This window comes from Orcinus orca, chromosome 11 (assembly GCF_937001465.1).
Source record: "Orcinus orca chromosome 11, mOrcOrc1.1, whole genome shotgun sequence".
NCBI classification, from domain to species: domain Eukaryota; kingdom Metazoa; phylum Chordata; class Mammalia; order Artiodactyla; family Delphinidae; genus Orcinus; species Orcinus orca.
In genome coordinates, this window is record NC_064569.1 from 78,366,008 (window position 1) to 78,392,751 (window position 26,744).

The window sequence follows — 26,744 nt, forward strand, 5'->3', positions numbered from 1 at the left end:
TATTCTGCCTAGAGACATTCGTTTTAGTTGCTCTCTGAAGTTATCCTGGGAAACATAGCTTTATAGTACTGGGGAATATTGCAAAAAAACAAAACAAAACAAAAAACAGAGATCATAAATACATTCAATTATTCAGGGGATATTTATTGTGTGCTTACCATTTGACAAGCACTCTTCCAGGCCCTGGGCATGAAGAAGTAAACAAAACAAACAAGGTACTACTCTTTGAAACTATAAAAACTACTTAAGGGGAAAAAAGATAAGAAACTAATAAATAAGAAAAATATCAGATAATGACAGGTAATATGCAAAAGATTAAAATAGAGAGATATAGTAGAAAATAAATGAGTGGTTATTTTACACTGGAATATTGAAAAAAGTTCTCTCTGTAGAGGTATTTTCAAAATAAGTATAAATGCAAGAAAGAGCCAGTCATAGGAAGATGGGTGAGTGGTGGGTTAGAAGATATTCCAGACAAAGGGAAAAGCTACTGAAGAAGTCAGCATGTGGCAAAGAGTCTGACTTATTAGAGCAATGGTCCTCAAACTTTAGCATGTTTCAGCATCACCTTCAAAGACTTGTTAAAACACAAGATTTCTGGGTCCCACCCCCAGACCTCCTGATTCAGTAAGTCAGGCATTGAATCCAAAAATTTGCATCTCTAACAAATTCCCAGGTGATGCTGATGTTACTCGTCCAGGGGTCACACTTTGAGAACCACTGCATCAGAGAAACAGAAAGAAAGCAAGTGTAGCTATAGTAATAATTGTGGGGGGAACAGTGTTATTAAGTAAGATCAGAGAGAGAAGCAGATTTATATGTCACCACAGAAGTCTAAATTTCACTCTGAGATTGGAAGCAGTTATGGTAGCTCTGAAGTAGGAGGTAATATGATCTGATTCATGTTTTAAAAATATCACTCTGAGGGGTCAGGGATAGTGGGAGGTAAGGAGGCAGGGACGACTTATAAAGGGGTAGCATGCGAGCTGTCTCTTTGTGGCAACTGAGTAGCTCTTTATCCTGACTGCACTGGTAGTTACATGAATCCACACATGTGATAAAATGACATAGAATTATATTGACGCTTTATTCCAATGTTAATTTCCTGCGTTTGACAATGTTCTATAGTCACAGAAGGTGTAACCAAAAGCGGGGGGGTGGGGGTACTGAGAGAAGGTACAAGCAACCTCTCATACTATCTCTGCAACTTCCCCTGAATCTATTAATTATCAAAAATTTAAAAAATTTTTAAACATCACTCTGGTTGCTGCTGGAGAACAGATGATAGGAAAACAACAGGAGGAGGAGACTATTGTATAGTACTCGAAGCAACAAATAATGGTGGCCTGGACTAGGATGAAGAGAAGCAGGCAGATTTAGGATATACTACACAAAGGCAGAACCAGAAGGCCAGCAGACTTGGCTGCAAAATTACTTTCATACATACTCTCCGCACCCCACCACAGCTTTTAGTGATAACCTACATTAAAAATATTTATCCAAAGAAAAATTTTAAATCTCCAATAGAGTGACTGTTAAAAATATATGAAATACAATATGTGAAAGGACAATTGGAATCAAGTGTCAAGTATGCAAATGACTATCATTAACAGTGAGTTTTTAAAAGTTATTTATGTAGTAAATATATAGGAAACTACAATGGTAGAGGAGGGAAGAAAGGGTAAAAGAGAAAATAATCAAGGATAATTCCTGGATTTCTAGCTTTAAGTGGTTTAGGTTAAGTGAGGCAAGTTGGAGTAGAAGCTGATTTGCTGGGGGGAGGAAATCAAGCTTTGTGGTTTAGTCATATGTATTAAATTTAAGGTTCTTATTAGACATCTATGTGGAGAAGCCAAGTAAGCATTTCGATATGAATCTAAAGATCCAGAAAAAAATCCTGACTAGAGAAACAAATTTCGGTGTAGTCAGCATTACATAGTAGCTGAAGTCATAGGACTAGATGAGGTCAAATATTCACACATTTCAAGATTATGACAGCAATTAACTGGACAGTTCAGTAAGATAATAATACTCTATTTTAAAAAGAAGTAGAAACCTTTAAGGCATTATGCTAAATGAAATAAGTTAGACACAAGAGGACAAATAGACAAAGGAGAATAGTGGTTACCAGGTCCTGAAGGGAGAGGAGAACGGGGAATTACTATTTTTTTTTTATAATTTTTATTTTATATTGAAGTATAGTTGATTTACAATGTTGTGTTAGTTTTAGGTGTAGAGCACAGTGATTCAATTACACATATACATGTATCCATTGTTTTTCAGATTCTTTTCCCATATAGGTTATTACAGACTACTGATCTTTCTGTTTTCTTTTTTTTTTAATTAATTAAATTTTGGCTGCATTGGGTCTTCGTTGCTGCGCGCAGGCTTTCTCTAGTTGTGGTGAGCGGGGGCTACTCTTGGTTGCAGTGCAAGGGCTTCTCATGGAGGTGGCTTCTCTTGTTGCGGAGCACGGGCTCTGGGCGTGCGGGCTTCAGTAGTTGTGGCTCACGGGCTCTAGAGAGCAGGCTCAGTAGTTGTGGCATGCTGGCTCAGTAGTTGTGGCACACGGGCTTAGCTGCTCTGCGGCATGTGGGATCTTCCCAGACGAGAACTCGAGCCTGTGTCCCCTGCATTGGCAGGTGGATTCTCAACCACTGCGCCACCAGGGAAGTCCGGAATTACTGTTTAATGTGTACAGTGTTTCAGTCTGGGCTGATGAAAAAGTTCTAGATATGGTTAGTGGTGGTGGCTGCACAGCAATGTGAATGTATGTACTAACACTAAAACTGTATGCTTCAAAATGGTTAAAATAGTAAATTACAGGTTATATATATTTTACAATATATTTTTAAAAGTAATGGAAATCTATATGAAAACCTGCACTAGATCTTTCCTATTCTATAATTAGTTCCAAGTAAGGATTTCAATGACTTTTTAATATCATAACATGGCAATCATTAGATTCCACTAAGAAATTTATTTGACATCTTATTTGGATATTCTGATTATGTGTACTACTATGATCAGGAGAACGAATTTCTTAGCCAACACCTCGTAGCCTTAACTCACTCTCTGGTTCCTAATCCTGCTCTTGTAAGCTCTCTTATTAACCCGATCCTATTCCAGACCCTACATACATCCAATGAAGTCTGTGCTTTCAGCCTCATCCTCTCACAGACCTTGTCCTATTTGGAGGAGTTAGCACTACTTAGAACACCCTATGTCATCCACTATTGTCAAAAACTGTCACTGCTACCATGTAGTGTAGTAGTCCCCAACCTTCTTAGCACCAGGGACCGTTCCGTGGAAGACAACTTTTCCACAGATAGGGTGGGGTGGGGTGGGGGTGGGGGATGGTTCAGGCGGTAATGCGAGCCATGGGGAGCGATGGGGAGCGGCAGATGAAGCTTTGCTCACTTGCCCGCCGCTCACCTCCTGCTGTGCTCACCTCCTGCTGTTCGGCCCCGGGGGTGGGGGTGGGGGGTTGGGGACCCCGATGTATCAGATTACCAGGAGAAAGGGAGAAACCTGGAAATAAGACAAGGTCTCACAATATCCATAAAACTAGTCTTGTTAATTCTGAACAACACGATAAACTGTCCCAGTGCACAGACTGAGGAGTAAGGACAAGAAACTGAATATCAGAAAAACTGGACCATTTCAATCTTTGCCTTTTGGGGTTTTTTTTTGTTCTTGTTATTGCTGCCTTTGTAAGCCTCAAATAGTTTACGTGTAATAAAACACTACTTTTGCCTTTCTATAAGTGTGATCTATTCTCTTCATCATAATTAAATTGTCACCTGTCCTCATCAAATCAATAATTTCAATACACTTCTCATTACAGAGTAAGGCTAACTACTTAAAGACAACATCATGAAATGTAACTTTCTGTATGTCTAAAATCATAGTAAGACTTCTAGCAAGCAAATCAAGAATCTATGAGAAAAAGGTATTTTTCAGATGAACTGTTTTTACTGAGATGAAATTCACTAACATAAAATTAATCATTTTATTTGGTAGATGTACAATGTTGTACAACCATCCCTTCTGTTTAGTTCCAAAATATTTTCATCACTACCAAAGGAGACCCTGTATCTACTACACAGTCACTCCGCATTCCCCCCTCTCCTGAGTCCCTGGCAACCACTCAGCTGCTTTTTGTCTCTGGATTTACCTATTCTGGATATTTCATAAAAACGGAATCATAGAATATGTGACCTTTGGGGTCTGGCTTCTTTCAGTTTTCAAGATTCATCCATATTGTAGCATGTATCAGTACCTCATTCCATTTTATGATTGAATAATATTCCATTCCCGGAATATGTCACATTTTGTTTATACATTCATCTGTTGATGGACATTTGAGTTGTTTCCACCTTTTGCATACTGTAAATACTGCTGCTATAAATATAAACATTCATGTGCAAGATTCTGTTTGAATACTTGTTTCAATTATTTGGATATATTCCTAGGAATGGAACTACTGGGTTATATGGTAATTCTATTTTTAACTTCTGAGGAACTGAGATGAATTAATGTTTGACAGTTTTTTTTTAAATGAAATATTCAGTGCCTTCTCAGTTACTAAAAAAAAAAAAAATCTGATGTGCTCAGAATTCTCTTCCTTGAAAGTACTTTAGAAAAAAATGTTTCTTATACTTCAGTTTGTAAATTTTAGTGCAAAAATTTCATTTTATAATTAGGAAAAGCTGTACTGAGTTAAGGCCAGTATGCTTAAATCAACCAAGTTTGCAAACTTTCAACCTAATTTTAACACACTAAATATAAATTCAAGATTCCTCTTTCCCTGGGGTTCAATCCACCGATCAATCTGTAAACACACTAGCTTATCTAGAAAGGTACTCTAATGCGAACTATAATTATATTATACATTTATAACTGAGTTAAAGCCTTCACAGTATGACTCATAATTATCAAAATAGAGATAATAGCTCAAATTCTCTTTGGATGGAGGTAGAACATGTATGAGTGACAGTGTATGTACATTTTGATACACCAACTGTATCATATGCATTATAATTTTTCCAAGATTTTTATAGTATTAGCCCCATTTAGGTGTACTTTCTCATTTTATTTGTCCTAGAATATGCATGAGAGACACCTGCCTATATATAATGCAAGTGTAAGAGGATTCTGCTCATACAAGTGACTGAACAAAAGACAGGAGATGAAAAATTGGTTTAGTTTAAGAAAGTTATAAACTATATTCTTCCTCCTCAAGCCAGCACTACCACTATATAGTTGTTAGACAAATATCACTTGCTTTACAAACTGGTTATAGTGTATGTGAGAAGATCTTTTAAGAAGTATAGTCTACCTCTTCTCATTCATTAAACCATATTCAGACACAGACTGTGTGTGTTACCGATCTTAGGAGCTTTTTACCTTTAAGATAAACTCCATAAAGAAAGAAAATGTTGGAACCAGCTATCAGGTACTGAAAGATAACCAAAAAGGTAAAGAATCTTTGTGAAAGCTGTCCCATGTGCCGTTGTTATACATAGGAAATAAGTAATAGCAGATATAACTCAGAGATAGCCTATGCTACCAGCAATCTCTGCAACCCAAGAGGAATCAGTCTATTATGACATCTTCAAGTATTATTTCAAGTAATTCGAAAAACTTAAAGAGGAAACTCAGCAGAGTTTCTATTTTCTCTTCTTTACTAATTGTTAATGTTACTATTAGAATAAAAGTAAACTTTAAACTATGTTCTACTTGAAAAAAATTTTCAATGTTTCACCATTCATTATAAATTAAGCATGTTTTAAGACAATTAATACTAAAATATTCCAGGAAATATGCTATGAATCTAAAATATTAATTAGCTCTCCAAAAAGTATGTACATTTTCTTTGACTCACACTCTTTTTTTATTTTTAAGAGGTTTGTCTTGTAGTCAAATTCCCATCCAGAATGTGTTCCCAGAAAGCATCTATCAAGATGTATTCTGTGCTTACTTTACTCCTGAATATCATTGGCGAATAGCTCGCAAGACTCGTGGAGTGGATCATAAGAATGAATATACAGGGTTTAATTAATAACAAGAAATCAAAGGGGATCTGAGAGAGAATTAAGGATTTTTCTCCTGGCAAAAGGAATAAAAGTAAAACATTATAATATCAGCTTTGAGATTTGATCCAAATGTAAAATATTTCTCTCCTAAAGTAAATTATAACCAAATTATTATTTTAAATTTTCTACCAAACTCATCTATGTTTCCCCTCCTATATTATGAGCCAGATAACCTTGAGTAAAATAATGACCCTTCTGAGGAAGAGATAAACTGAAGGTTGGGTAGGATAAATTACTTACCCAGAGTCATGTAACTAATAAGTGTGTAAGTGTATCCCAAATTCCAATCCATGACTTTTTTAAAAAATAAATTTATTTATTTATTTTATTTTTGGCTGCGTTGGGTCTTTGTTGCTGCACACGGGCTTTCTCTAGTTGCGGTGAGCGGAGTCTGCTCTTCATTGCTGTACGCGGGCTTCTCATTACGGTGGCTTCTCTTGCTGTGGAACATGGGCTCTAGGTGCGTGAGCTTCAATAGTTGTGGCATGCGGGCTCAGTAGTTGTGGCTCACGGGCTCCAGAGCACAGTCTCAGTAGTTGTGGCACATGGGCATAGTTGCTCCGCGGCATGTGGGATCTTCCCGGACCAAGGTTTGAACCCATGTCCCCTGCATTGGCAGGCGGATTCTTAACCACTGCGCCACCAGGGAAGTCCCAATCCATGACTTTTAAAGTCCAGAGCACTTTCCATTATACCTTTCCCTCTCTCACAAGGACAGTTACATTTCATCCAGAGGGGGTGAGGATATTCATGTTTTCACCAACTGCCACAAACCTTTAAACAGAAGAACTTCAGGCAGAGGCAAGGAAGAGAATCTGCACATTAGGACACACTGGCAGCCATTCCTGTAAGCTCCTTCCTGGTTATTACTATGACATCTCTAGGGCTATTTCAGTTTTGAATATGTAGGCTTGTTCTACAGATTTCATCAGGATTTTGCATTTTAATCCATTCAATTTAACAAACTTTTTATTTTATATCAACATCTGTGTACTAACTACTTTACACTGTAAAAAGAACTGTCAAACTTGTGAAACATTATATGCCTATCTACTATTAACTGCTTTCAATACTATGGATAGATTCTTTGGTCAATATAAAGTAAAAAAATGGTATGATTCACTCATATGATAAACCTTGTCGTCTATGTGGATAGTCAATATATGCATATATAATGTTATAAAACTGATGAAATTTAAAACAGGAATTTCACAAACTTTTTTTTTGGGGGGCCACGCCGCATGGCTTGTGGGACCTTAATTCCCTGACCAGTGATTGAACCCAGGCCCTCGGCAGTGAAAGCACAGAGTCTTAACCACTGGACCACCAGGGAATTCCCAGGAATTTCACAAACTTACTATGCACTTTTAAGCTGTATAAACTTTGGTTATAAGAAAACAAAAATATTTAAATGTTAATTTTAAAATAGCTACTTAACTAGGATAATATTATACAAAGTATTCTTATTTAAGAACTAATGAAAAATGGAAAGATAAACAGGATAGAGAATTCATCAGGGTTAGAGACCAGCTATAGTAACACTGTTGGAGTAAGAATGGAACATTCCAGTAAGCAAGCCAAAGTTATTGAACTAGGGAAGGAGGCAGAGAAATAAACAGAAGGAACCTACTAAGGACTAATCAGGAAAGTAAATTTACATTCGATTTATCATGTAATTCAATTCTCTCCTCCCCTTCCCTACCCCCTCAATATTTACCATTATCTTTGCTGCTGTTTTCTTCAATAGTCATTTGTTCAGCCAATTCAGACAACGATTCATCAATAGTCTGGCTTCCTCGAAGCGTGAGGGATAGCCTTCTCTTAAATTTTTTCATCCTATCAACTGAATGTGACTTGAAAAATCCTGAAAGAAGAGAACAGAATGAACATAAGATTAAAGCTATGAATATCTTACAGCTCCAGAAAAATGCTGTTCTCGGTTTACTGGGAATCTTCAAAATAAGAATAAAATGAGGAATTCTCACATCCATCAAACATCACAAAATCCAACCCTTCCTTAAAAAGATCCACTCACTTGAATTAATGCCATACTCATATCGCATCATCAGAAGAGCAAGAATTCTACAAAACTAAAGACTGAGATTTTAAGCATCACAACTAAACTTAGAAGGATTACAAATCTTCCTAAAATGAGCTTTGTAAAAACCAATTTAGTGAAAATATATCATTATTTTGATGTGTAGGTTCCATTATTATAAATATCAATCATCATATTGGAACCAGTCAGTGATACCTTTAAATATAACTGAGGGGATAAGACAGGTGAAAGAGGTGGGGTAGGGAGAATAAAGAATGATGCTTGACAATTTATTAAACAGCTCCAACAGAAATTTTCTTTTTTAACTTCTTATTTAGCCAATATATTGGGGGTTTGTTCTTCCCCCCACCCTGGTCAGCTGTCAGGAGTCTCCTCCTATTATTTTAACAATGCCAAATTTTAGAAGGAAAAAATAAAAGTCAAATTAACAGGTTTCAAATGCCTACTCCATACTAGACACTCTCATGTCTCTGAATTCATTTAGTCTTCCTAATTCTAAAGAGCATACTATACTATCCCATTTTCACAAATAAGCAAATAGGCTCAAAGAAGTTCCCTGACAGAAGGCAAACAAACAATTATGGATAGAACTGAGATTTAAAACTAAGATTACCATTTACCTTTTCCCCCACATTTTAACATCTCTGAAATCAGGATGTATCACAATTACAGTTAAGTCCCCTACATACGAATGAGTTCCATTCCAAGAGCGTGTTCGTAAGTCCAATTTGTTCATAAGTCCAACAAAGTTAGCCTAGGTACTCAACTAACACACGCAGCTATACAGTACTGTACTGTAATAGGTTTATAATACTTTTCACACAAATAGTACATAAAAACAAACACAAAAAATAAAGAAAACATTTTTAATCTTACAGTACACTACCTTGAAAAGTACAGTAGTACAGTACAACAGTTGGCATACAAGGGCTGGCATCGAGTGAACAGGCAAGAAGAGTTACTGACTGGAGGAGGGAGAGGAGGTGGGAACTGGCAGAGCTGAAGGATCATCTGCAATAGGAGATGGAGGGCAAGCTGCAATTTCACTCACACCTGATGTTGATGGAACACATATCACATCTCTGAAAGTTCACAACTTGAAGGTTTGTATGTAGGGGACTTACTGTAATGGGATGTCAATTATAATTGACAGCTTTCTTTTTTCCTAGTAGTACATACACTAATGGTATAATTCATAGTGGAGTCTTGGATATGATCAAACAAGGTATTTGCTGCCAAAACCAATTCCTCAATTATTTACCTGTAACTTCTTTCCTAATTTACAGTCTTAATTGTGGTGAGCTAGTTTACCAGATTACCAAGTGTACTGTAACCATTACCCCAACTAAGAGCTGCTTCTAACTCCCCTATGCTAAAATACCTGTTTTACCATCCAGCTCTGGATATCTATCTTGAATCTGTAAGTATTTTGCTTATTTTCTCATCCTAGGGCTCTATTCCAAGTAGCTGAGTGTGCTGAACAAGTGAACTCTATATAAGATATTTTTAATGAATAATTTTTGTTTGCTCAAAGGCTCGGGGTAGGGTACTGAATACAAGTTTATAAGTGATAATACTATGTTTTACCAACTCTGTTTTACATACTTAAAGACAAATCAATGTTGCTGAATATTTTCTACTAACTAACCTTCCAGCTGACCTCTTTTCAGCTGTGCCTAAACCGCAGTTAAACTGATCTACTGGGTTCTAAATTTTAGTTATTGTATTTTCAATCCTAGAATTCCTATTTGATCCCTTTCTATAGATTCAAGTTCTCTACTGCAATTCTTCACCTTGCCATCTATTTTCATGACTAGGTTATAGTATTTTAAAGTTCTTGTCTATAACTGCAGAATTACACAACCTATGAATAACATGCATAACCTGTTTCTATGCTGGTTTTTCTCTGTTGGTCCTGTTGAATGCATAGTGATTTTTTTACTGAATACTACACATTGTATGTGAATGACTGTATGAAAATATGGAAGAAAAAATGTAGAAGCTCTGGATGATGTTATTATCTTCTTCCAGAAAGGATTTAATTTTTTTCTAACAAGCAGTCAGAGTAAGAGATTACCTCAGTCCAATCAGGAACAGAGCTGGCTTGAGACTGAGTTTCAGATACTGTAAAGTCTGGCCTACTTCTGTTTGTTCCCACTCCTATGGTGTGGCCTTTCAAAAGATTCAAACTGCAAACCTAGGACTAAAACAACAACAGAAACTATTGAAAGCTCCACTCAACTCCCTCAGTTGCTTTTTGCTCACCTCTCATACACTGCTCAACTTTTATCCTCTTATCCAAAAGAGCTTAAGAGTTAGAAAATATCTCTAGAGGAAACCCACAGAATACGTCTATTTCTCTTCTCTCCTGAATCTTTACTCCTGAAGTCTTGACTGACTCAAAAGCTCTACGATGCCTTCAAACTATATTTTTTCCCTAGTCTCATAGGGAGCCTTAGTCTGATACAAGTTCCTCCCATCACAGGCAGAAATGGACATTCAGATGTGGATTAAAGGAGATAACATATACTTTAGCAAACAAGGTGAATTTATAGGAGGCAGTCAGTAAACTTTAAGAGTTGTTTCCAACTAAGAAACCTGTAACTATATGGCTGTCCTAAATGCTAGATTCTTTACTTCTCAAAGTCAGCCTTTATATAGCTCTACCTTGACAGTCAGTAATCCATGCCATTTGCTTAAAACATATTAGATATTTAAGGTGAATTGAGCTATCACCAATCTTCATCTACCCTTTTGTTTCTCTAAGAATTGATACTAGAGACACCCTCCTTTGTATCCAGAATCATCCTGTGCAGTTAAGGGGTAACTCTGCAAGCTTGGGGGGTTAAACTCTGCATATTCCAAAGAAAGGAATCACCTAAGACAAGCTCCTAGAAGATAACCTCTGACCCCTTGCAATATCCTGCCTGATAAATTTCTTTGTACACCTAAAATCTTGGGCCACACCAGGTAATTTATATTAACAATGTGAATTATGGTAAATCCCTATCTCTGTATGCCTGGGGCTTTGGGCCACACCATTTATCAGCCTGACCTCAGGGGGGAGGAGGAATAAGGGAAACTGGAGACTAAGTAACTAAAGACAGTCATGTAGGTACTTCCATGCCTATGTAATTGACCCCTAAAAAAACCTCTGGACACGAAGATTCAGGTAAGCTTCCCTGGCTGGCACCACTTTGCCATGCTGTCATACAGGACAACTGGAGGAATGGAGCACTGTCATGCAACTCCACTAGGAGAGGATAACTGGAAACTCACACCTGGTTTCTCTTGGACTCCACCCTATATACCCTTTCCCCTTTGCTGATTTTAATCTGTTATCTTTTCACTGTAATAAAACAATCATGAGTTTCACAGCTTTTCTCTGATTTCTGTGCCCTTTTAGCAAATTATCAAGCATGAGAGTATCTTAGGAACCCTCAACACACACTCCTTCAAGAAATCTGTGTGCCCTAACAAAAACCCCTAAGCGCTAGTAGCTCACAGTTACCAACCTTTTGACTCCAATTTTCTCAAACAGTCATGTGGTCACGAATGTCTACGTAACTATACAAACATCACCACTTCAGAATTTGCACACCATTTTTGAAAGTTTGCTGACCATGTACCTGCCTCTTATTTTAGATGACAAATAAGGATAAAATAACAAACTATAACAGACATGTTATTACAGAATTAATTCACATAACATGGTAACATCCCATTCTGACCATGTATGTGAAAAGTGGTCACTCCAAACTGCCTTGTACTGTAAATAAAAAATATGCACTGGATTTTAAAGACTTAGTATTTTAAAAGAACGTAAAAAATCTATTGTTATATGCATAACATGATTTTGAAAAATTCTAGACATATTTAAGTAAAATTTATCAATATTTCTAAAACTAACTCTACTAATTAAATATACCTGCAAAATACTTTAAAATTCAGTATGGTGCTCACATTATATTTATATTGGGCAATGCCACTATAGAGCGCCAAGTAAATCTTGATGGTTTTAAGTGGGTACAGAAAAGGGGGGGAAAGGGAAATCACATAAGCCTTAACTTTTTCTTCATACAATGCTTTTGAACAATATATTAGTTGAAATTCTATGTGTTTATAACTCAGAACAGTATGCATTTCCATCAAGAGTGAAGAAAATTCTAGTATATAAAGTAACTAACTTTATGTATTTTCTTCTCTGTCAGGAATAAGAAGGACATTTCTAATTCATTAATAAGAGGTGCAGTGGTTAAGAATCCGCCTGCCAATGCAAGGGACACGGTTTCAAGCCCTGGTCTGGGAAGATCCCACGTGCCGCAGAGCAACTAAGCCCGTGAGCCACAGCTAAGGAGCCTGCGCTCTAGAGCCCGTGAGCCACAACTACTGAGCCCACGTGCCACAACTACTGAAGGCCGGGCACCTAGAGCCCATGCCCCACAACAAGAGAAGCCACCACAATGAGAAGCCCGCGCACCGCAACGAAGAGTAGCCCCCGCTCACCGCGACTAGTGAAAGCCCACGCACAGCAACGAAGACCCAATGCAGCCAAAAATAAATTTATAAAAAAGAAAAACTTCATAATAAAACACATCGCATCCTCAAAAAGGTCCTATTTTTTTAATCTTCCATGCTATAACTGTAACCTTTTAATTAAGTCACAATGATCAGTAAACACAGATGTTAAGGAATTTCATCAACAATGCCTAGATCATTATTAAAGAAAAAATACGCCCAAATTAAAGATTCCTTGACATATCTAATTATCTTTAAGAAGAATTATGCATGTCAACTTTTTTGCCCATTAGGTCGAGGACAAAAACACATGCAATGCTACAATAAAACACCTTTTGTGAAGTAAATATTACTATTTACATTAGCTTGAAGGTTAACTAATATGTACTGTATATTAATAAAGCAGTGCTAAACTACTGATCTCCTAAAACCAAAACCCTTGAGAGTTGCGTTAAAGGACTTCCCTGGTAGTCCAGTGGCTAAGACTCCATACTCCCAACACAAGGGGGCCTGGGTTCAATCCCTGGTCAGTGAACTAGATCCCACATGACGCAACCAAGAGATCACAAGCTGCAACTAAAGATCTCGCGTGCCGCAACTAAGACCCAGCACAGCCAAATAAATAAATAATATTTTTTAAAAAACAGTTGGGGTAAAATATTTTTTCTGTTTTAGCAAAAACTTTTATTTGGGATTGTTAGGATCTTTACACTGTCATTTTCATGAAGATTAAGATATATTAACAGTAATTTATAGTGAACGCTTAAATATTGTTTTATATTTAAATTCATGCCACTGAAAAAGCTATTTTTACCTTAGAAGTAAATGTACTGTAATTTAAAATAAACTCTAAATAAAAACTCCACAACTGTTTGGTTTTAATATTTTAAAGACTTAGCTATCTAGAGAACAATTATAAATGCTCAAATTTCAACATAAGCTTTACCCTGCAAAGGGCTCTTTCCTGACCCTGACCCTCTCTATTCCTTTATCCTTAGTTGTTTTTTTTTTACTCACAGCACTTACCACGTATATATAATACATATATATTCCATATATATATATACCCATTCGAATATATCTGTGTGCATGTATAATACAAAACAACTTTTATGCCTTTCTAGTTGTCAAAAAGATCTCCAGCTTTTTGCCATAGCTAGATCAAATTTTAAAAGGTAAAGGGGCAATAAATGATACTCAGAATGACTTACTATAAACCCTGCCTCTTTCTCTTCCTCCCTCCCCATATATATTTACACACACACACACACACACACACACACACACACACACACACAGAGCTGAAAATGTTCAAAAATCAGTTTCCAACTACAAGTGCTTAAAAGAAACATGTAATGTGTTACCTTACTTTATCACCTAAAATTTGATCTGGGATTGCCTGCTGTACAATTAAGAAATTTTTTTCATTTTTTTTTTTAATCCTGAAAATGTAACTACAAGCATACATAAGCATGCAGTAAAACAAAGTGCATCTTTATTGCACTTTGTTTTACTCCACAACAGATAATGTGTTTTTTACACTAATGGAACGTTTGCAGCAACCCTCCAAGTCTACAGGTGCCATTTTTCCAAAAGCATTCGCTGACTTCATGTCTGTCACATTTTGGTAATTCTCACAATATTTCAAACTTTTCCATTATTATTATATTTGTTGGGTTGATCTGTGATCAGCGATCTTTGATGTTACTATTGTAACTGTTTTGGAGCACCACAAACCTCGCCCATCTAAGACAGTGAACTTCATAAATGTTATATGTGTTCTGACTGCTCCACCCACCAGCGGTTCCCCCAACTCTCTCCCTCTCCTCAGGCCTCCCTATTCCCTGAGACACAATACTGAAATTAGGCCAATCAATAACCATACAATGGCCTCCAAGTGTGCAAGTGAGAAGGGTCGCACATCCCTCACTTTAAATCAAAAGCTAAAAATGACTAAGTTTACTGAGGAAAGCATGCTGAAAGCCAAGACAAGCCAAAAGCTAGGCCTCTTGTGCCACACAGTTAGCCAAATTGTGAATGCGGAGGAAATATTCTTGAAGGAAATTAAAAGTGCTACTCCAATGAACACCCGAATAAGAAAGCAAAATAGCCTTACTTCTGATATGGAGAAAGTTTTAATGCGCTGGATGGAAGATCAAGCCAGCCACAACATTCCCTTAAGCCAAAGCCTAAACCACAGCAAGGCCCTAACTCTCTTCAATTCTATGAAGGCGAGAGAGATAAGGAAGCTGAAGAAAAGTCTGAAGCTAGCAGAGGTCGTTGGTTCATGAGGTTTAAGAAAAGATGCTATCTCCATAACATATAAGTACAAGGTGAAGCAGCAAGTGTTGATGTAGAAGCTGCAGCAAGTTATCTAGAAGATCTAAGATAATTAATGAAGGTGGCTACCCTATACAACAGATTTTCAATGTAGACAAAACAGCATTCTACTGGAAGAAGATACCATCTAGGACTTTCATAGGAGGGAAAATCAATGCTTGGCTTCAAAGCTTCCAAGGAAAGGGTGACTCTGTTGTTAGGGGCTAACGCAGCTGGTGACTTCAAACTGAAGTCAATGTTTATTTACCATTCCAATCATCCTAGGGCCCTTAAGAATTATGCTAAATCTACTCTGCATGTGCTTTGTAAAAGGAACAACAAAGCCTGGATGACAGCACATCTGTCTACAACATGGTTTACCGACTATTTTAAGCCTACTTTTTTTTTTTTTTTTTGCAGTTCGTGGGCCTCTCACTGTTGTGGCCTCTCCCGTTGTGGAGCACAGGCTCCAGACGCCCAGGATCAGCGGCCATGGCTCACGGGCCCAGCCGCTCTGCGGCACGTGGGATCTTCCCGGACCGGGGCACGAACCCGTGTCCCCTGCATCGGCAGGCGGACTCTCAACCACTGCGCCACCAGGGAAGCCCCATTTTAAGCCTACTTTTGAGAACTACTGCTCAGAAAAAAAGAATCCTTTCAAAATATTACTGCTCATTGACAATGCACCTGGTCACCCAAGAGCTCTAATGGAGATGTACAATGACATTAGTGTTGTTTTCATGACTGCTAACACAACATCCACTCTGTAGCCCACGGATCAAGGAGTAATTTTGATTTTCATGTCTTGTTATTTTAGAAATGCACTTCATATGGCTATAGTTGCTATATATATAGTGATTCCTCTGAGGGATCTAGACAAAAATTGAAAACCTTCAGGAAAGGATTCACCATTTTAGATGTCATTAAAAAACATTCGTGATTCATGGGAAGACATTAACAGAATGTTTGGCAGAAGTTGATTCCAATCCTCATGGATGACTCTGAGGGGTCTAAGACTTCAGTGGAGGAAGAAACTGCAGATTTGGTAGAAACAGCAAGAGAACTAGGATTAAAGTGGGACCTGAAGATATGACTGAATTGCTACAATCTCATGATAAAACTTTAACAGATGAGGAGTTGCTTCTTACAGATGAGCAAAGAAAGTGGTTTCTTGAGCTAGCATTTACTCCTGGTGAAGATGCTGTGAGGACTGCTGAAATGACAACGAATGATTCAGAATATTATACAAACTTAGTTGATAAAACAGCAGAAGGGTCTGAGAGGACTGACTCCAATTTTGAAAGAAGTTCTACTGTGGGTAAAATGCTATCAAACAGCATTGTATTCTATAGAGAAATCGGTCATGAAAGGAAGAATCAATTGATGCAGCAGCTGTTATCTTAAAAAACTGCCAGTCACCCCAACCTTCAGCAACCACCACAATGATCAGTCAACAGCCATCCTCCACCAAAAGATTACAAGTCACTGAAGGCTCAGATGATGGTTAGCATTTTTCAGCAATAAAGTATTTTTTAATTTAGGTGTATACACTGGTTTTTTTAGACATAACGCTATTGCACACTTAGACTACAGTATAGTGTAAACATAAGTTTTATGCAGGGGTCTGGAAACAAATCTGCAATATATCTGAGGAATGCCCATATTCTATTTACTTAGAGAATACAGATAACCATCCTGGAATGCCAACTGAGTTTTGCCCTAGGAATGGGAAACACTTTGTTATTGTTGTTGTTGTTAAGACAACAGCTATGAAAACTCACAAACTAGATCCTCTACTATGAGTATTTACCTGAAAAAATGCTGTCATTTTGTGGCCCTTTGGTACTTCCAATAAAAAATTTTTGTACACAAATTTACCTTATAATCCAAATTTCTCTTGATTAAAGGACTTATTTGAGTGGTAATTCTCTGCTTATGTCTTTGAAACATTCTTAAAACAACTTCTTATTAATAATTGCAGGAAAAGTTGAAGAAAAAGCTGAGATTGTTTTAAAAATGCCTATGACTTTTCTGTAGGTAAAGAAGCAGAATTTACGTGCAGAACAAATTAAGCATTTTAAAGTTTGAATTTAAATCTAAGACTGAAATGACAGACTAGTACTTTTCCACTAAGTCCTGCTGTTGTCAATCTTTCCAAAATATCAAGTAGAATAATATGACTTCTCAACAAAGAGAACTTTATTTATTTCTTTATAACATTTTCTTCAGTGACTATAGTCTTAAATTAAACCTGTAACTGAGGTAAACTCACTGAGTGGCCTGTAAGCAAATTTTCTAATAGCTTTTCCTCAATAATTAAATCATGATAAATATTTAGCACTTTCTAAGACACTTAAGCTAGCTATACTTGATGAGGAGGAATAACAAAAATTAAGTTTTCTCACTGAAGACACAAATTTCTTATTTGTATAAAACACGAAGTTATTGTACAAAATATTAACAGAGCACTGAAATAGAATTTCAATCATGCTTATAGGTTTTTTTCACCAAACACTTTAAACATCTTAATCCTTTATGAGTTCAAATCTGAGACTGATTCTTTTCCTTTGAAAGTCTGAGCAAACACACCAACCAGAAAAAAGACACCTACCGGAAGACGTTCCTCTATTCATAAACACACATTAGAAAGACAATATAATACTGTGACACTTGAGATGCAAAATGTCATAGTAGGAAGCTCTTGGGGTTGGTCCCCCCACCATAAACAACCAGCAAAGTGGAAAAAAGGACCAGAATCAACTATCTCAGAACTCTGGAACCTGACTGAACACTTATAACAACTAGGGGAGTGCTTGCTGAAGGAAGAGGCTGTTGATCCTGATAGGAGAACCACATGTGCAAACCAGTTAACGCTGCCCTTTCCTCAGCCTGGTCCCAACAATGGAGATAGCAAGCTGCATTCCTAGGGCAGCTGGCTGGTGCCAGGGCAGACAGTGGGGAACCTTGACACAACAAAGTGGGGGCTGCAGATTTGGGGCAGTCTGACAAACCCCTTGAGAGACTGGCACTGATGCAGGCACTTGCCTTCCTTAAGGCCCTTTTGAGCTGCAGGGGGTGCCTGTACTGGCATCTACTGGGAGACTTAAAAGAGACAGCGATGTTTTCTTTTGCTGTTGCTTGAGCCAAATATTAAAGAAGATCTTCAGTAGGTCACTAGCTGACTGCAAAGGTAATGGAATAGAAACTTCAGTGACCACACACAGGAATACACATTTGCAAAAATCATTTGGGAAAGTCACAAATGGATGGAAGCAGACCTCAACAACCAAGAAACACCCACAGCCTTGGAGCGGGAGAATCTGGTTTTCAGAGTTACCTCATTATAGTACAGTGCCCATGTCTCAACAAAAGAATTACATAGCATATAAACAAATAAGAAAGCATGGCTCATTTACAAGAAAAAAAGCATTTGATAGAAACCATTCCTGAAGAAGACCAGAATTTTGGAATTTGTAGCCAAGGATGTTAAATAAACTGCCCTAAATATGCTCAAAGAGTTAAAGGAAACAAATAACTAAAAGAAACCAGGAAAACAATGTATGAAAAAAGAGACTATCAATAAAGAGACAGATATTATAAAGGAACCAAACAAATTCTAGAGCTAAAAAAATACACTGAAATGAAAAATTCACAAGAGATTTACGTAGGCAAAAGAAACTATCAGTGAACTTGAAGATAAAGTCAAAATTATCCAGTCTGAGGAACAGAAAGAAAAAAGAATGAAGAGAAATGAACCGACTCTGAGGGATCTGTAGGACATCATCAAGTATACCCACAAAGACATCAGAGTCCCAGAAGAGAAAAAAAAGAGGGTAAACATCTTTTTGAAGAAATGGTTGAAAACTTCCCAAATCTGATGAAAAACATGCATATGCACATCTGAAAATCTCAACAAACTCCAAGAAGGATAAACTCAAAAAGATCCATGCTATTCAAAGTGTCAAAGGCCAAAGATAAAAATAAAAAAGAATCTTGAAAACAGCTGGAGAGAAGCAACTTCACACACACACACACACACACACACACACACACACACACACACACAAGGAACCCTCAAAAAGATTAATGGCTGATGTCTCATCAGAAACCATGAAGATCAGGTGGCACTGGGAATAATGTATTTAAAGTCTGAAAAGGGAAGAAAAAAATATCTGTCCACCAAGAATTCTATATCCAGCAAACTATTCTCCAAGAAGGAAAGAGAGATAAAGACATTTCAGATAAACAAAAGCTGAAGAGGTTCATTATTAGTAGACCTGCCCTATGAGAAATGCTAATCAGAGAGCTTCAGGCTGAAATGAAAGGACGTTAGACAGTAACTCAAAGCCATAAGAAGAACTAAAGAACACCAGTAGAGGTAAGTATACGCAGTTATAAAAAACAGTATCATTGTACTTTTGGTTTGCAACTTCTCTTTTCCCCCTTTTTCCTATATGGTTTAAAGGACAATGTCCACACACATAAAAATGATAAATCTATGTTAATGGGCACACAATGTATAAAGAGGTAATCTGTGACAATAACAATAGAGAGGAGGAAGGATGGAGATATACAGGATCAGAGTGTTTACATACTATTGAGGTAAGTTGGTATTATTCAAGCTAGGTTGTTATAAGCTAATTCTAATTCCCAAGATATAAAGACACAAAGAGATTGAAAGTAAAAGGATAGAGAAAGGTATTCCATGCAAACAGTAACCAAAAGGGCTGAAATGACTAAATTTTTGTCAGAAAAATAGAATAGTGAAAAAAGAGACTAAGAGAGACACTATATAATGGTAACAGATTAAGACATGACAATCATAAACATACATACCTAACAACAGAGCCTGAAAATATACTAAGTAAAAACTGAAAAAATTCAAAAGAGTTCTACAATAGTAATTGGAGACTTCAATACCCCATTTTCAACACTGGATAGAAGAACCAAACAGAAGATCAATAAAGAAACAGAGGACCTGAACAACACTATATACCTAGTGTATTAGACTTAACAGACATTAGAATGCTCCACCTAACAACAGGAGAATATACATTCTTCTCAAGTGCAAACAGAACATTCTCCATGACAGACATTAGTAAGACCACAAAACAAGTCTTAATAAATTTAAAAAGACTGAAATCATACAGAGTATATTTTCTGATCACAATGAAATGAAATTGGAAATCAATAACAAAGAAAACTGGAAAACTCACAATATGTGTAAATTAAACAGCACACTCTTAACCAATGGATTAAAGAAGTAGTAACTAGAGATATTAGAAAATAGCTATAGACTAAAGAAAACAATTCCACTCCCAGGGATATATCCCAAAAAATTGAAAACAGGGACTCAAACAGATGCTCTTCCACAAATGTTAATAGCAGCATTAATCATAGTAGACAAAAGGTAAAAACAGCCTAAGTGTCCAACAAGTGAACAAGCCTAAGTGTCCAATAAGTGAATGGTAAACAATATGTATATATACACATAAATACATACACAAAAATACATACAATGGAATGAATACTATTCTGTCATAAAAAAGTAATGAAATTCTAATACATGCTAAAGTGTAGAAGAACTTTAAAAACATCATGCTAAGTGAAATAAGTCAGACACAAAAGGACAAATATTATATAATTCTACTTGTATGAAATATCTAGAATAGGCAAATTCATAGACACAGAAAGTAGAACAGAGGTTACCAGGGAATAGAAGGGAGGGGGCAATGAGGAGTTATTGTTTAATGGGTACAGAGTTTTTGTTTGGGATGATGAAAAAGTTCTGGAAGTAGACAGTAGTGATAGTTACACAACTTTTTGAATGTATTGATGTCACTAAATTGTACACTTAAAATGTTTAAAATGGTAAATTTTATGTTATGTATATTTTACCACAATAAAAAAAAATCAACTATTGTGTCAGCATGCATTTATTTACATCAGTTTTTTATCAAACCTGCATATGGTCAATACCTTATTTTAGTACGATTTTATTAAAAGAACAGGCTAAATAATTTCAGTATGAACAAACTATACAAATTATTTTGAACACAAAAGAGTAACTAGTACTACTGCTTATGGTTAGGATACAGAAACTCACAAAAGACTTTTTTGCTCCCATCTCAACAATAAGAACAACCCAGACAGGCTATAAAATCATAGTTTTTTAAACTCAGAGAGCTGAGACGCAAAAACAAAACAAAACAAAAAAAGCCACACAACATAAATGAACTAAATTCCTAGAGGGAACTAGCCCTTTCCAGGAATGTCTGGTGTCACAGTGAAAGGAGGAGTAAACTTGCTATAAAAGGGGAAAACTAGCCCAACTTTTAAGAAACTTTTTAGGGGTTCATGGGGTCTGGCAAGACATTAAAACCCTGAGCAGCTTCAGTCACAGAGCAAATCTGTACTTTCTCAAAAGGATCCTTTCCAAGTATTGGAGCTCTATTAGGAGAGTGGGGAGGTAGGACTGCAAAATGCTGGGGACAGTGCAGCAGAGCTAAGAGAAAAAACTCTGTCCCCAAGGGGCAAGTCCAGGCCTACTACAGAAAGGGTATTAGGTGAATGCTTTTTCCACAGGTGAGGAAAGCCAGGGGTGGGGCTAAAGAGAAAAGAAAATGGCTCAGCTGCCCAAAACCTCAGCATCTGAGTTGTGAAACAGAGATCTCTTACAGTTTTGCCAACTGCTGGCTGGGCTTTAAAGTGGGAAGAGATTTCCTGAGTCTCACAGGTAGCTCAGACCCCAAGCCCTAACAAAGGGAAAATTCTGATTCTGCACTCAGAACATTTGATACCAGTGGTGAACTAAATATAACTAAAGTTATAACAGAGTTAGGACACAAATTAGACTGTTTTCCTATCAAATATTATATTTCAGCTCTTCCCCCAAAACTATGCCATGGAGACACGTTTACATACATGAATGTAGCTATTCAGAATTAAAGTCTAGCATCTGGGAAAGGTATCAAGGAGAAAATAACACACGTATCTCCACTGCCTCCAAACCCTGCTCCTCTTGTAATCTTCACTATCCCAGTAAATGGTAACTCTATAGTTATCATCTGCTCTGGCTGTCTTCCTTTTTCATACCCCACAATCAATACATTACCAAAACCTGTAGGCTCCTCCTTCTTACCACATGAACTGCTAAAATCCTAAGCCAGGCCCCATCATCTCTTTGTCTAGAATATAATATTTAGAGCATCCTAACTGGTCTTCCCGCTCCCACCCACCACCTTCTCCCTCCCTGCCCCACTGCCCATAGTATATTTTCTATATAGCAGCCAGAGCAAACATACTAAATCATAAATAACCTCATCTCTCTTCTCCAAAATCTTCTGACGACTGGCACTTTACTCAATAGTTAAACCCAGAGTCCTTAAATGGCTTGCTAGACCCTATATGACTTGTCTGCCACTCTCCTTTTTAACCACATCTACTACAATTCTACTCCCACCCACTCTACTCTAGCAGCACAGTCTCTTTGCTGATTCCTGCCTTTGCCCTTGCTCTTTGTCTGCCTGGAATGCACTTCTCCCAGATACGCTTAAGGCTAACTTCCTTCTGTGTTCTACTCAAACATCACTTCCCTGGTCACCCTGTATTAAACAGTGACAACTCCACACCCAGGTTACACATTCCATTCCCCTTGCCTGTTTTAATTTCCTCCATAGCCTTACTACTTGACATTCTAAATACTGGTTTATTGCTGATTCCTTCCATTAGAATTTAATCTCCTTGAGAACAGGGACTTAATGTTTTGTTAATTGTTGTATTTAGTACAACCCAGCATTTAGCACAAAACCTGGCACTCATAAATACCTGTTTGAATGAAAGCAAATAACAGAGCTAAGTCATCTTTTATAACAGAAGATCTTTCTCCTACCTAAAGTCAATCTATCAACTGGCAAAGTTTTAGATCACTGTCCCATTCTGATAGCTCTGCTTAGGTTTTCCCCTTTATGTTAAAAACTTTTATTTATTCATTCAACAAACATTCACATAGAGGCCCTACCATGTCCCAGGCAATATGAGGCAGAAAGATAAATAAGATATGAACTCTGCCCATAAGAAACTTAGTTTGGGGAGGTGTTATATCATTTTCAGAACGATGAAGTTGTAGTACTGCAAGTGAATGTAACTCTAGGTTAATACATTAAATGTTTTTATAATTGTTACAAAAGCCAAACAATTTATTCAACCAAGAGAATACTCAAATTGCACTTTTTGTGAAAATTGCTTCACCAGTGTGACAACTCATGTGAAATTTATTTTGATTGGCTAACTTTAAGGTTGTAAAGATCAAGACATTTAGTTCATTATACTGGAACCCCTACAGGTACATGAAATGACTCGTTATCCCCTGTATTCAATTAACAGCTTAGATGAAACCTAAACCAGTCGCCAAGAAGCCTCTAAAGGGCTTATTAATGTTGTATCTCAGTACATTCACCGGTATAAATAATCCCCCAAATACCTCTGGCTTTTAGAAGATAACAGTTTTCCACTAAAAGTTATTTTAATTATTTTCTTTAAACATGTATTTTTGCATACATTTTCTAATGGGAAATAAGTTAAAATTCAAAATGTGATTCACTGCTATATTTTAAAAGGATAACCAACAAGAACTTACTGTATAGTACACGGAACTCTGCTCAATGTTATGTGGCAACCTGGATGGGAGGGGAGTCTGGGGGAGAATGGATACATGCATACGTACGGCTGAGTCACTTTGCTATGTACCTGAAACTACCACAACATTGTTAATCAGCTATACTCCAATATAAACTAAAAAGTTAGGGGCTTCCCTCGTGGCGCAGTGGTTAGGAGTCCACCTGCCAATGCAGGGGACACGGGTTTGAGCCCTGGTCCGGGAAGATCCCACATGCCACGGAGCAACTAAGCCTGCGCACCTAGAGGCCATGCCCCGCAACAAGAGAAGCCACCCGATGAGAAGCCCGCGCACCGCAACGAAGAGTAGCCCCTGCTCGCTGCAACTAGAGAAAAGCCCGCGTGCAGCAACAAAGACCCAATGCAGCCAAAAACAAATAAATAAAATAAAAATTAAATAAAGTTTAAAAATAAAATACTAAAATGTTAAAAAATAAGATAAGCAACAAGGATATATTGTACAGCACAGAGTCATTATTTTGTAATAAATTTAAATGGAGTATAATCTATAAAAATATTGAATCACTATGTTGTATACCTAGAACTAATACAAGATAGTAAGTCAATTATATTTCAATAAAAAATTTAAAATAACTTCCATGAAAAACTAAAAAAGAGAAAAAAATTTAAAATGATTAAAACCTGATTTAAAAATCACTCAAAATGTAGACACTTTCATCATGAATAATCATCAATTGATTTGCAGATGATAAATTCTCACAGAAAGGGCTTCTGTTTGAAACAGCTGTTCAGTTTCAGTGAATTCAGAAAGTCATCTATTAAGAAATGTCATCTGATGCTTTTGACAATAATGGTCTTACTCAGAGCAGAACCAAGAGAGCTATTGTAATCACTTGAGGTAGTGCCTCATTTTGTTACACAAATGGGTATATACAAAAAGGAAAAGGCCCATTGAAAAAGCAGCCAAGATTTGGAAACAAAATGGTATATGAAAAATGTTCGACCTCATTCATTTTTATCTATTTCTTTGTAAATGAATCAAATTCTCTTTTAATTATTTATTCCAGCTAGATTTGTTATACCAAATTCTCTGTGATTTAAAAAAAAAAAAAAAAAAAGCTTGAGGGACTTCCCTGGTGGCGCAGCGGTTAAGAATACGCCTGCCAATGCAGGGGACACAGGTTCAAGCCCTGGTCTGGGAAGATCCCACATGCCGCAGAGCAACTAAGAGACTGTCATAGAGAGTGAAGTTAAGTCAGAAAGAGAAAAACAAATAACGCATATTAATGCATATATGTGGAATCTAGGAAAATGGTATAGATGAACCGGTTTGCAAGGCAGATATAGAGACACAGATGTAAGAGAACAAATGTATGGACACCAAGGGGGGGAAGCAGGGTGGGGGGCGTGAGGATAAATTGGGAGATTGAGATTGATATAATATGAATAAAATAGATAACTAATAAGAAAAAAAGAAAATAATGGCAGAGAAACTAATGAAAGAAAAAAATGACCTGGGCACTTTTTAACTACAAGGTCAGAAAAAGTAACTGCATTTACATCCCTGATTCACATACTAGCTGGAAACTCAGAAGTTATTCTTTACCCTTCCCACTCCCTCAACTGCCATATCCAATTCGATCATCAAGTCAGATCGTGTTGCTTTCATATCCCTCACATTTCTCAATTCCATCCCCTTTTATCTATTTCTACTGCCAGGCCTTAGTTTAAATCACCATAATTTATTATCTAAATCACTGCAAAAGAGTAATTAGATAGACAAGCCTCTGGCAATCATGTCAAGAAAAAAAATAACATAAATGAACAGCATTATTATAACAACAGTGGAAATTAATTAGGTACCATCTTGTAAAGTTAAACATTGCATAGTCTATGATCCTGCAGTTCTTCCCCTTGGTACATATCCAGGAGAAAAGTTTAACAGAAATATAAACAGAAATACTCATAGCAAAATGTCTGTAACAGCATAATACTGGAAATAACACAAATGTCTATAGCCAGGAAAATGGACAAATTATGGTAAATCTGCAGAATGAAAGATTATACAGTGGTAAAATAAATGAACTACAACCACATGCACTAAGAATGAGTATTAGTGATATTTAACCAAAAAAGCAAGTGCAGAAGGCTACATTTAGTATATTCTTTTTATAAAAAAACAGGAAAAAATAAAACAATATATTGTTTAGGTAAACATACAGATGATAAAACTTTTCTAAAATGCAGAAGACTAAAATACGAAGTTCAGGATGATAGCTACCATTTAGGGAGAGAACACATAGGAAGATGCAAGTTACTAGCAAGGTTTGAGAAATTGGATTCACAGATATTATTTTATTGATGTATATAAATACGTACACACTAGATAAGCAGATCATGCACAGACCAGAGAGGATATTCATGAGCCAAGAATTATGATTAGCATAATTCTGTGCAAATTCATCAAAAGTGTTAACACATTTGGGGGGTGGGGATAAGGAATGAAAAGAGAGGAATGCATTAAAAATCTTGAGAATGGGGCTTCCCTGGTGGTGCAGTGGTTGAGAGTCTGCCTGCCGATGCAAGAGACACGGGTTCGTGCCCCGGTCCGGGAAGATCCCACATGCCGCGGAGCGGCTGGGCCCGTGAGCCATGGCCGCTCAGCCTGCGCGTCCGGAGCCTGTGCTCCGCAAGGAGAGGCCACAGCAGGGGGAGGCCCGTGTACCGCACCAAAAAAAAAAAAAAAATCTTGAGAATGAGTGAAATCTTTTAATTAAAAAAAGGACAGAGGGTTAGAGTCAAAAGGGCTGATTTCTTTTTCCCAGTTCTGCCACTAAGTCGCTATGTAATCTTAGGCTAGTCACTTAACAGGTGAGTTTGCAAAACTGACTATGGTCAGAGCCATAGTCCATAGTTCAGTTTTTCCTGAAACAAATGGACTATATTTAATGTTATCAGGTATGAAATCTGGTCGTTTTTGGAAGATGTGTCATTCCATTCTTGGCTTCCCTTCCATTCCTAGCCTGCCAACATTATCTAATACCTGTCACTGTACTATTTTGCACACAAATAAGGCACCCAACTAATCATCCCAGCAGATTCTCTGAATAACT

At 37.1% G+C, this 26,744-nt stretch overlaps 1 protein-coding gene across 6 annotated transcripts in view; it reads right to left on the bottom strand.

The window, feature by feature from the left end:
* The window catches only part of CDK17 (cyclin dependent kinase 17), a 123,977-nt gene that overhangs the window by 64,994 nt on the left and 32,239 nt on the right, over nucleotides 1-26,744 (bottom strand). For 3 of the 6 annotated variants that reach the window (XM_049695031.1, XM_049695030.1, XM_049695032.1), the window contains exons 1-2: nucleotides 9,044-9,168; nucleotides 7,816-7,962 (exon numbers count right to left, since the gene is read on the bottom strand). In XM_049695031.1, the coding sequence (XP_049550988.1) occupies nucleotides 7,816-7,962; nucleotides 9,044-9,080 (184 nt within the window). In that variant the 5' untranslated portion in view covers nucleotides 9,081-9,168. Of the gene's footprint in view, nucleotides 1-7,815; nucleotides 7,963-9,043; nucleotides 9,169-10,234; nucleotides 10,370-26,744 lie in introns of those variants that run through there. The other 3 variants (XM_049695033.1, XM_004269517.4, XM_049695034.1) reach the window with 2 other exon arrangements.